This window comes from Perognathus longimembris, chromosome 5, assembly GCF_023159225.1.
Source record: "Perognathus longimembris pacificus isolate PPM17 chromosome 5, ASM2315922v1, whole genome shotgun sequence".
Taxonomy (NCBI): domain Eukaryota; kingdom Metazoa; phylum Chordata; class Mammalia; order Rodentia; family Heteromyidae; genus Perognathus; species Perognathus longimembris.
Window position 1 is genome coordinate 233,875 of NC_063165.1, and position 12,755 is coordinate 246,629.

At 45.5% G+C, this 12,755-nt stretch overlaps 1 protein-coding gene across 3 annotated transcripts in view; it reads right to left on the reverse strand.

Moving 5' to 3' along the window:
* Pcnt (pericentrin) overlaps positions 1–12,755 on the reverse strand; it is a 113,315-nt gene that overhangs the window by 21,479 nt on the left and 79,081 nt on the right. For all 3 annotated transcript variants that reach the window (XM_048346060.1, XM_048346058.1, XM_048346059.1), the window contains 6 exons: positions 10,543–11,220; positions 9,703–9,805; positions 6,275–6,438; positions 3,520–3,684; positions 937–1,080; positions 246–441 (listed from right to left, as the gene is read on the reverse strand). In XM_048346060.1, coding sequence (XP_048202017.1) covers positions 246–441; positions 937–1,080; positions 3,520–3,684; positions 6,275–6,438; positions 9,703–9,805; positions 10,543–11,220 — 1,450 coding nt within the window. The remainder of the gene's footprint in view (positions 1–245; positions 442–936; positions 1,081–3,519; positions 3,685–6,274; positions 6,439–9,702; positions 9,806–10,542; positions 11,221–12,755) is intronic.

Sequence of the window (12,755 nt, forward strand, 5' to 3'; positions counted from 1 at the left end):
AATGTGGAAACTAAGAACTGGCTCCCGAACTCCAGTGCAAGTACCCAAGTGTCCTACACATATAAAGGTAAAGGCCCTTCAGACTCTGCCCAACACATAGGGGCATGCTCTCTGAACCCTGCATCTAAGGACCTAGCAGCTAGAGCTGTCCAGTATGCTAAACAGGAAAGCCACAGAACAGTGTCGGGTGGTTGTAGGTTGTAGGGCTGTAGACTGCACAAAGCAGTGGGAGCAATGGTACCTACCTTGCCTACGAAGCTGGTGCTCCCGCTGACTCCCTCGGGCCTCTGAACTTGTCAGTGCTGTGCATAACTGCTGCAGCTTCTCCTGGTTCTGCAGGTGAGTCATGCGCAGCTGGGCCCGAAGGGCCTGGATCTCAGACAATAGGCTGCTCCTATCTGGCAGGGAAAGATGCTCCTGGGACTTCTCCTTCAGGTCTCCCTGTGGATAGAAAGCAGCAGACTTTATGTGATGCACTGGAGGGAAGGATCCAGGGTTAGGAACACAACCTACTCCCCACAGTCCCACTTTCCAAAAACAAGCTTCCCGTGAGACTGGAACATCTTGTAGGCAGTGTGAGCATAGAATGGTGCACAATGGCCCAGTTAGCTCTAGGCCTAGCATTTCACCCACAATACTCAACTCCTCTTTTGGTGTCTGAGGGAAGTGGAGTGAGTACATGGTGTTTCTAATGACCTTTGTGTGGCGTGCTCAGCAGCCTAAAAAGCCCTTGGTGTTGTTCTTCACTTACATCCACAAGAGAAAGGATCTGCAGAGCTCATCAGAGCTCACAAGCAATCCACTACTTGTAGCCACATTCCAAGGTTAAGAAACACATGTGACCTCAAATTCACACATGAAATCATCTGTTACCTTCTCTAGCAGAGCCAACCTCCTGTCAGGTAAATCAAGGCTAGACATAGAGTGGTTACTCACTTGCTCTTGGATAATCTTCTCCAGCCTCCTGATGTAATCTTGCAGGTCTGAGCTGCAAGATCTGGGCTGCAGCTGTTTCTCAAATGCTTCTTGCACAGCCTGCAAAAGTTCCTCACTCCAGGCAAGGCATGTGTCAGAAGGGTCCTGCAAAGGCCAAGCAAGGACTTCAATGCCAGGCTGGTATGGCTCAGTACTGAAGGCTTGGTAAGCAGGTACATCTGCTTCACCTCCAGCACCACAAAAGCAGATCGGCTGGGAGCAGTGGTCCATGCTGGTATCCTAGCTACCCATAAGCAGGGGCAAAAAAATCTGCAAGATCCAATCTCAATTTTTTAGAAAAAAGCTGAGTGTGGCAATCTCAAATCAATTTTTTAGAAAGAAGCTGGGTGTGGTGGCATGTATCTGCCATACATGAGAAACACAAATAAGAAAATCAAAGTTCACTTACACCACACAGTTTTGCAAGTATTGCTTTTGTAGTTGTTTGTCTTTTTTTACTCCGTGTCTGTCAAATTTGGTATTCCCTTTGAATTTCCTACTTCCAATACCAGTAAACACGGTTTCCAATATACTCAGATAAGATTACAGAGATAGTGTAGGTACAACCACAGGAAGGTGATACAAGAACATCATCAATAATAGAAGCTACAGATACACATATGATGTTGAAAGTAGTTACAACTGTGATATAACAATTGTTTCTATAACATGGAGTTCATTTCATGGGAAAGGGGGGGAGAGAAGGGGGTATGAGGGACAAGGTAACAAACAGTACAAGAAATGTATCCAATGCCTAACGTATGAAACTGTAACCTCTCTGTACATTAGTTTGATAATAAAAATTTGAATAAAAATAATAATAATAATAATAATAAAAAGAAAATACAGCATTCATGTAATAGAGAAAAATAAAAAACTGTGATTAAATTTCCACAAATCTGTATCACTTAAAAAAAAAAAAAAGATCAAAGTTCAAGCTGGCCAAGGGAAAAAAGCAAGACCCCCATGTGAGAAAAAAAAAAAAAAAAAAAGAAAGGAAAAAAAACAAACCCACAGCACCCCACCAGTACACATTACAAGTACTGTGGACTGAATGTATACCTCAAATTCATATGTTAAGGCCTAACCCCGAAGTCACTGTCCTTGGAACCAAAGCCTCCTTAAGGTCCAGGGAGGTCACAGGTGAGCTATGACCCCAGTCGTCCAGGGCTTTAATTCTAAGAAGAGTAGAGGTACCAGAGTGCTTTTTCTGATGCCTGGAGGAGAAGGCCATCTGCAAACCTCCAACTCACCAGAGCTAAACCATGCTGGGGTCCTGATCTGATCCCTAGCCTCCAGATCTGTCAGAAGTAAATGTTCTGTTTAAGCTGCCTAACTTATGGGACCTTGCCATGGAAGCTCAGAACTGCTCTGGCAGGAGAGGAGGCAAATGGGCCCCCAGCATTATGCAGGATGAGCGAGGCAAATGCCATTGCCACAAGAAAGACTGATCCTGGAAGAAGGAAGTAAAATGAGGCCCAGAGAAATGTTAGAAAACTTCTCTCCTTTTCTTCCTATTGCCATACTTATGGGTGCCTGGTCTGGAGAGGCCCAAGGCTGAATGTGCCTGTCGCACTGGGCTTCCAGAAACCTCCAAAGGCCCTGGCCAGGAGCTGACGTGTGACAGCTCAAAGAAGTACAAGCAGGTCCTAAGTGCCTGTATGCAGTGCTGTTTTCAGTGAGCTGTCTGCTTGCTCATAAACCACCAGAGCGAGCCTGAGGGGCAATTAGTGGAGGAGATGGAGCATGCCGGGAGTGTCAAGAACATACAGCACCTTCCAAGGAGAGGAACATAACCCTTCCCTCTTAACGTTGTACTTCCAGCCCAGTAGGAAGCAGCAGGTGTAAGGAGTGGAGCAGTAGGGATGAAGAGAGAGGGTGATTGGCATGAGGCCCAGCCCACATCACAAGATCTGGTAGCCCCTGGGCACTGGGAGAAGGTAAGCAGAAGAGGAGAAAGGCCAGAGCCAAGAAAGCCTAATGTGAAAGGAGAGGGTGTTGCAGGACGGACCACAGGGTCAGTGTCACCCAAGGACAGCTGAGTTGGCACCCATAGAGCTACATGACAGGCTACCCCTCCATCGTGTACTTCTTGGTTCCTGACAAGCACCCTAAAAGTCCTGCTGACCCCCAACATATATTCAAACCACATAGGACGGGAGCCTCTCCTGCGGTTCCTTTCACTGCACTGCATGAACCCTGTACCTGTGCACAGTCATCATTGTTAGTGTCTGAGCTTCTTTGGAAAGAGGCTTGTGAGATGCAAATAAAGTTGAATTTTCTGAGAATGGGATATGGTTTACCATGTCCAATGCCCCAGGTACCATTTCGGTATCAACCAACCAACCAACCAATCAACAAAAACTGTGTAAGGAAACTATTTTTTCACTTTTGGAAGAGGTAATGGTTAAGTGTTGAGACAGGGTCTCGCTGTGTAACCCAGGTTGGCCGCAAACTCTGGATCTTAGTGGCTCAGCTTGCTGAGAACAAGGACTGTAGGACAGACCACCACACTGGGCTTTTCTCACTTAGTAAGTTCCATACCTTTTCTTCTTTCTCAGGTGCCATCTCCAACAGCCCCTGCCTCTCCCTTGGACAGTCATCTAGGAAGGCACGTGGTTCACCCCTGCTCAGAGCACTGGGGAGATCTTGGTTCTCTGACAAGGCCAGTATCTGATGGCTCTCATCGAACACCATCTGCAGCAAAGCCTACAGTAGGGAAGAACATGTCAGGAAGGGAGAGACCAGCCTGAAGCCACAGTCTATATACTGCTGTGCCACCACTAGTCTGGGAGCAGACACACGGAGGGGCACCTGTCAAACCCCAGGGCTGCGGTCAGATACTCTGGCAGAAATGGACAGCCTAGGCAGGAAAGTGTATGAGACTTTTATCTCCAATTAAACACCAGAAAATCACAAGTGGTTCTCTGGCTCAAAGTACTAGCCTTGAGCGAAAAAAAAAAAAAATCAGGAACAGATCCCAAGCCCTGAGTTCAAGCCCCACAACCAACAAAAAATAAAATAATAGCAATTTTTTAAAGAACATATTTGAAGGCCAGAGTGTAGCTCAGTGGTAGAGCACCTGCCTAGCATGCACAAGGCCCAAGATTCAATCCTTAGTACCAAGAGAAAATACACACCCAATTTGATATACCATGGGTGCAAATGGAGGTCTCTAGGTGAATTAAAGGTTAACCAAGTGCTACGGTCTCAGCAAGGCTCCAAGGCGGCCCGGCCCGGGTAGCCTGTCCACTCAGGCTACCCTGACCACAGGATGAAGCAAACAAGGACCATAATATTCCCCACTGGAGATGATGAGCTATACTCTATATTTTTAAATACAATTTTCTAACAAGAAGAAAATTCAGTTTAAAAGGCCATAGCTTCCCTGCTGGATGATGTGTATCTTTATTTGTTTTTTTTTTTTTTGTTTGTTTGTTTGTTTTTGCCAGTCCTGGGCCTTGGACTCAGGGCCTGAGCACTGTCCCTGGTCTTTTTGCACAAGGCTAGCACTCTGCCACTTGAGCCACAGCGCCACTTCTGGCCATTTTCTATATATGTGGTGCTGGGGAATCGAACCCAGGGCTTCATGTATATGAGGCAAGCACTCTTGCCACTAGGCCATATTCCCAGCCCACGATGATGTGTATCTTTGCCAAGCTGAGTTTTCTACAGAAAATCCACAGATAGCAGGGCCTAGGCCATGAAGGCAGGAGCTAAGCAAGTTACCTGCACACTGCAGTGGAACCTGAGGATCCAAATGATAGGCTCAATGACTACAACTGAGAAGGTTCCACAGCCTCCACCTTCAGAACTGGGTTGTATGTACATCCAACACTGCACTGGACCTTTGATTCCTGTCCAAGGGTCTTTGTTTACTTCTACTGACACAATGCTCCTGTTGGGATGGCCCCACCTTAGGCTGTTCATCTATATAAGTTTTTAACAATTAAAGGCAAGACAAGCCAGCGGCCAGCGGTTCATGCCCATAATCCTAGGTACTCAGGCAGCTGAGATCGAAGGATCATAGTTCAAAGCCAGCCCAGGCAGGAAAGGCCAGAGACTCCTATCTCCAATTAATTACCAAAAAGCTGAAAGTGGAACTGTGCTCAAGATGTAGAACACTAGTCTTGAGTGAAAAAGCTCAGGGAGAGTGACCAGGCCCTGAGTTCAAGCCCCAGAACTGACTGACACACACACACACACACACACACACACACACACACACGCACGCACGCACGCACGCACGCACGCAATCAAAAATAAAAAAAACCTGGACTGGGAATGTGGCTTAGTAAGTCCTTGCCTAGCATGCAGGAAGCCCTGGGTTCAATTCTCAGCACCACATATACAGAAAAGGCTGGAAGTGGCGATGTGGCTCAAATGGTAGAGTGCTAGCCTTGAGCAAAAAGAAGCCAGGGACAGTGCTCAGACCCTGAGTCCAAGCCCCAGAACGATTAAAAAATAAAATAAAAAAACACTGAAAGACTGAGCTTGAAGCAGGTTGATATCAAAAGTAGTTTGGGGGACTTTCAGCTCTGTTTGGCCCTGGACCTGACTCAACTTTGTAGTATAAGTAATTTTGGCCTGACTTTTTGAATTTTCATTTTATTTTTGAGATAGGGTCTTGCTATGTAGCCCAAGCTTCCCTTCCTGTGAGTGCTCTCACATTTAATCACTAAATACAAAAATTGTCATTAACAACCAAAGCTATTCCTTTAACATCAGGAATCCTTACATTATTATGTAGACAGAAGGCACTAACAAAGCTCTCTGTAATACTTTGTGTCATATAAAATTTGGAGAATACAAAGAAATAAAAATCAGAGTCCACAACCATAATCCAGTATTTGGGAGGCTGAGGCAGGACTGTGAGTTCAAGACCAGCCTAAGAAATAGAATGAGATCCCTTCTCAAAAATAAATAAATAAATAAATAAGGGAGCGCTGGGCATGAAATTATAACACCTATACTACTAGATACTCAGGTGGCTGAGATCTGAGGATAGCCTAGATAGACAAATCCACGAGACTTTCACCTCTAATTAACTAACTAGCAAAGGCTCAAAGTGGAGGCGATGGGCAACTGGTAGAAGGCTAGCCATGAGTAAAAAAAAGCCAAGTGAGAGAGTGAGGATCGAAGTTTAAGGCCCATTACAGGCATCAAACACACACAAAACACACACACACACACACACACACACACAGATGTCAGTGCAAGGCCTGAGCACCATCATTTGGCACAAAACACACGGGTGTGAAATATGTGTGGTGGCCACCTTGCTCCCATCAACCCTTACCTTCACATGCTTCCCGTGGACTTCTTTCTCCTTCATTGCTCCTCCTAGAGGCTGTCGGGACCCTCCAGAGTTGGAAGCAGAAGCAGCAGCAACAGAGCCAGTAGTGAGACCCTCAGGTCCTACTGAGCCTGGTGTCAGTGCCACATCAGTGCCTGGGCCATCACCTGAGATCACACAGGGTTAAGGGTTACAACACCCAGTTCCAACTGCAGCCATGGCTCCTTACAGTGAAACAAAAGCCCAAGAACAACAGGAAAACACACTAAAAAATACCTTATGAAATATGATTAATATGTGGATGAAAGATATTAAGTAAGGAAAAATTTACTTTGTATGTTCACTATAAATATCTATGACAAACATCAGGGGTATCCTAGCTCCTCCTTACACAGATGCAGCTGTGCATCTCACCAACTGCTAACCCTGAGCAATCGCTCAAGAGCAGTAAAGCTGTGCACAGGGCCCATGAACTTCACATCCAACAAAGGGTCAAGAAAAGATAAGCAGACAGACAGAGGGCACTGACTACCAAGGGAGGCTGGAAATAGTAGGTGGGCAGCAATATCTGGTCCAGAAAAGGTGAACGTGAGTGAGATGGGAACGTTGAAATCCCTGAACACAATTTAGAACCTGGACACTGGACACCTCTGTCTGACAGGTCAGACCTCAAAACCTTAAAACCTCTCAGGAGGCCAAGCACTGGTGCTCATGCCTGTAATCATAGCTACTCAGGAGGCTGAGAACGAGGATCACGGCAAGAAAGATCTGAGGAGCACTGGCAAGAAAGTCCATGAGATTCATCTCCAATTAACCAGTAGAAAACCAGAAGTGGTGCTGTGGCTCAAAGTGATAGCACGATAGCCTTGAGCTGAAGAGCTCAGGCACAGTGCCCAGGCCCAGGGTTCAAGACCCACTGACAACCAAAAAAAAACAAACAAAAAATAACCTCTCAGTAGAACATAAGGTCATGTACCACAAGGGGCAGTGTCCAGAGGGACAGGCCTCACACCATCCCCCTGAGGGCTGCTCCAGAGCAGGTTGACTGAACCCATCCAAGGACAAGGTCCTGTTCTGAGAAAAGGCAAGTCTACATCCTCACATATGCAAAGGAAATATTCTAACAGAAATTAAATAGAGCACACAAAAAAGACATAAGGTGCAGAAAACAGAAGGAAGAAAAATCAAGAAATAGCTAATTACTTCAAAGAAATAAAGACCACATCATTCATAAAACAAAGAAAGGAGCAGCTAGGGAGTAATGGGCATGCTCAGGAACTCACAGTGGAAGAACAGACATGACAGTGTTCAGCACAAAGATCAGAAAATGAAGTTCAGAAAACCAAATGGAAAAGCAAAGGACATGAAAACAAAAACAAGTGGGAAGAGAGAGAAAAAGAGAAATAGACAATTAGTCCAAGAGTACAAATACTTCATGAACAAAAATTAGGAAGAGAAGAGAGAAAATCATGGGAAGGATGATCATGGGGTTTATAAAGAGGAGGTTCTTGGGGTTGACACACTCGACCCCACAGGTCACCAAGGGAAAAAGAGGAACAAGTAGGCAAGACCCAGGTGTCTACACCAAGACCAAACAACTGAGGGAAACTTCTCAAAAAATACTTTCTCCAGAAGCCTCTGGGTAATGTGCTTCATTAAGACAAAGGACTGGTAAGAAGGGACGAGGGGCCCAATGGAGTACCTGCAGATCAGCAGGCAGAGAACAAACATGCTGTACTGGACAACTCAGGAGGAGTTTAGGAATGGAGAGGGCAAACACATAATGGCATACATGAGGAAACACCTTCAAGTGCTACAGCGAACATGCACAGGCCACTCTGCTGGGGACAGAGGACGCTGTGTAAACATAGGCCATTGTAGAACAACAAGGGTGTTGAAGCATGTGGAGCTCACTGCTACAGTGTCCACACATTATTTTATACCAAATCTGTGGCATGAAAATCACCCAGATACTAACAGTGACTCTCCGCTGAGTCAGGGGCTGACAGAAGCTGTTCTTGGAGTATCACAGGCAGAGCCCTTGGCTGCTCAAGCCGCATGCTCACAATATTTAAAGTAAATGAAAGACAAAATGAACAGCTGCTAGTAAATGGAGGTGTGGCTCAATTAGTAAGAGTACCAGCCTTGAGAAAAGAAAAAAAAAAAGCCAAGTGAGAGTGTCAGGCCCTGGGTTCAAGCCCCACTACTAATACCAACACACACACACACATACAAAGTTGCTAGCGGCCAGGCATGATGCCTATATTCACAACACTCAGGAGGTTGAGGTAAAAGATCAGTAGTTCAAGGACAGCCTAGGTTAGTTAGATAGGGAGATCCTGCCTCAAAACACACACACACACACACACACACACACACACACACACACACATTTGCTGGCATTAGCATTTTGCAATCTTTAGATTTCTAATAATCTATGTCACTATGATCTCACACTCAAAAATCACTAAAAGGGGCTAGGAATATGGCCTAGTGGCAAGAGCGCTTGCCTCGTATACATGAAGCCCTGGGTTCAATTCCCCAGCACCACATATATAGAAAACAACCAGAAGTGGCGCTGTGGCTCAAGTGGTAGAGTGCTAGCCTTGAGCAAAAAGAAGCCAGGGACAGTGCCCAGGCCCTGAGTCCAAGGCCCAGGACTGCCCCCCCCCCCCCAAAAAAAAATCACTAAATGAGGCAATGATTTAAAACAAACAAAAAAGAATCCCCAAGTGCTAGGCAGGAGAAAGGAAATCATTACAGAGTAAATGACCAAATCAAAAGATCATGGTTTGGCAACCAAACAAACTCAGCAAGAACCTCCACAGAGGCTGAGGCCAGTAGGTAAGAAATCAAGAACTTCTACATGGTCTCCAAGGTATCTACCTCATGAAAAATTAAAACAAAACACCTGGCAGATATAACTGCAGCCACTGGGCCCATGCTGACCCCACACACCTCCTACTATGAAGCACCCCATCGACATAACCTAGTAGATGCCAGATAGATGCCTGCTAAGTATCCCACTTCAAACTACTGCCCCTGCTCTTCACAAATGTCACAGGCCTTCAAACCCGGAGAGGACAGAGGGACTACTTCAAATGATGGGAGAGGCAGGGATACATCATATATTTATGACCCAGGTACCTGGCTTACTCCTCCATCTCTGCCTGCCCTGTACCAAATGCCACTTGTAAGCTGAGATGACTTCTCCAGGAAGGACATTCCTGGGATTGTCACTCAACCTGAGTATCCCATCCAGCCTGAGATCAGTGTGAACTCCTGGTGAGGAATACTGTTAGTCTCATATTCCATGAAACATGCATACAATTTACATTCTGAGTATAGGGAGGGGACAGAGAACATATGGAGGAATTCCTTATACTATCCTATACTCTAGAAATTCCAAAGGAAAAAGAAAAGTGACTCACTGTTTCCACTCCCATTGCTTCTTCTTTCTAACCCGAGAGGAGGAGATCTTAACAGTTCTTGAGAATCAAATGATGTTATGATAAAGTCTTCAACGTCCTTCTCCTGTTTATACAGGCAGACTTTTAGATGGTCACAAAATAGTAACATCACACCACACAGCCAAACTTTCCAGATGTAAATTTTCTAAGGCCAAAATATAACATCTTCCTATAAGGAACCCGGCTCACAACATTCACAACTTGTGAACATGCTGAGGCCATGTGCTTACAACTACTTAACCTGATCCACCACAGAACTTCAGGAATATTTTATATTAGCCACTAGCAAACATCTAAGATTCTAGGATACTATATGTATGGATCCCTCAGATAACATGTATCCCCAAATTACTTATTTTATCTTGCTCAAGACATACACATTGCTCAAATTAATGTTAGAAAAAAAATAACTGAAGTGCTCTTAAAATTAATCAGCATCCTATTAAAAAAATCTGTGGCACATGAAATGTTTCTGAGAATAAACCAAAATCATAATAGAGAAAGAATATTTCTTCATATTCCACCTCAACAATGAATATTTGACTGCACTGTTCAGAATCTGTATATCAGGTAAGATCACCAGGATGAGTTTCTTACTACACCTTTCATTTTAGACATGACTGAAGGATTCAGAATATCCCCACAACAGCCAGCTATGGCACTGAGCGCATCCCTGAGAAAGCCAGTCCGTCCAGGGACTGGGAGGCAGCTGGCTGACAGGTGAGCCAACAATGGTGCTGCTGTGAGGCACATGAACAGGAACCCTGGCCAGCACCTGGGTGCTGTAGAAAAGACACCTACCAGGGCTGTCTCCACATGGTGGTGCTCAGCCGGTACAGCTGCTGCCCACTGTGGGCTTGTTCCTGGGTGACAAGGCAGCTCTGAAGCATTAGCCCACAGTGGGGAGTCTTTCCAGTCCTTTGGGGTGGTGTCAGTGCTGCGCAGGCTCACAGCCCCCGAGCAGGGTGTCAGGGGGAGGCTGGGCTGAGGCTCTAGTGTTGAGTCCTTCCGGAGGACTTCAGGAGAGCTCCAACAAGACAGGTCCATGGCCCTCACTGGGTCCTTCTGGGGCTCAACCCCCTCAGTGTGGCAGGAGCTTCTGTGCATATTGGTTTGTGAGGAAACAGGCCCATCCTGTAATGCTAACTTTTCTTGAGTGGGAAAAGCTGGGATTTTATTGTCTAGCAAAAAATTTCTACTTTTATTTCCACCAATGAGGTCCTGTGTGGATTTATCGATGTCAAACGTGTCAACAAGAGGTGACCCATCTGTGTCTTCGCTGTTATGGAAGCCATCATCTGAACCATTTTCTAACAGGCATTGCAATGTTGAGCACTGCTGGAATTTAGGATGTTCAGTGTTGATGTCCTGGAAGGCCACAGAACATACCAATTGGTTCAGTTTTTTCTGAAGTTGTTTCACTTGAGCTATGAGGTTGACTTTATGCAGCTGATAATCTTCTACTTGCTTTTCCTTACCCTGAAAGTGAGGAGAATACGGATATGAGTGAAGCAGTAGAATGTAAGGTGCCTTACCCTGCCAAGTAGTGACTGTGAGCTGAGTTCAGAGGAACACCTATGGGTGATGGAACAGGATGGAGACCTGGTAACCCTCTAGACAGTGAACATTTTAGGTCAGAACCAGAAACTAATGATCCATGCCCAAAATCTAAGGAGGCTGAAACCTGAGGATCAAATTCAAAGCCAGCCCAAGCAGACAAATCCAAGAAAGTCTTATCTCCAGTTACCCATCAAAAGGCTGGAACAAGAGGTATGGCTCAAGTGGTGGAGCCACAGCTGGGAGTGAAAAGGCAGAGCTCAAGGTACCAAGTTCAAGCCATAGGACCTGTATCTGCACGCATGCACACAAACACATGCACACACACGAACACGTGCATGCACACACACAAAAGAATGGGAAGATTCTATTATTTGAACACTGAAAAAAAAATTGTAGTGCTAGGACTGGGATGTGGCTCAGGTGATAGAGCACCTGTATATCAACAATAAGGCCCTGAGCTCAAAATTCAAACCCAGTAACACACACACACACACACACACACACACACACACACACGGGTTAGTTGTAGTCTTTGTAACAAATGTGGTTTCCTCCCCAGTCTGTGTCATGTGCCATCTAAGAATCTGGTTCTGCTTGTGGAGCCATGGGCTGGCCTTCCAGTGTTATAAGACTCCTCCACCTCTACCCCCATGAAGGCAGGAGGGACTGCACATATAGCTGTGAGAGGGCCTCTACACAACCTCCTGAGGTGCTCAGTGGGCACTCAAAACAGACTCATGCATGTTCTCTCACAAAGGCAGCCCAGGTCAACACCTTAGCCTAGGTCTGGACACCGCAGAATTTAGAACTTCTCAGGTTCTCAGATGTGAATGTTATGCACATGCTATGCACAGCAGTAGGCCAAAACGTATGGACTCTGCTTTTCCCCCAGCAACATGCAGAAAATTCACACCAGAGAGGCTTCATTGCCACACAAATTTAAGACACAACATCTGGGAAAACAACAATCAACTGCTTTAGGTTTTAAGCATTTTGGTGATCAGAACTAAGGAGTTGTAGGCCTGTTTGTAAGTAGCTTTGAAGAAAAAATGGTGGTTAGCTTTGTCAAGAAGCCATGAGGCACTCAGACTGACCAGGAAGAATCAGTACTAACAGAGGTGCCAACAGGTGCTCTGTGAAGCACATGATGCAAGCCAAGATAGAAAGCAGCACACTCTGCCCAGCTACATATACTCTTGCAAACGCTGCCCTTGCCTTCTTGTTAAATCTCAACCCTATAATAATCTAAGGTTGGTGAAGTGTAACCTTCTTTCCAAGAGAAAAGTCAACCTCTCTTGAAGTAAAAATATGGGGAAATTTGGGGGGGTGGGATTCTGAAGTTCAAAAAAGAATCTGAAGCCTTCAAAGCCATTCTTGCCAGGAACAACAACTCTGAGCCATGGTAAAGCATGAGTGTAATTCAATCCTACCATGAAAAATACTTAACTGCTGAG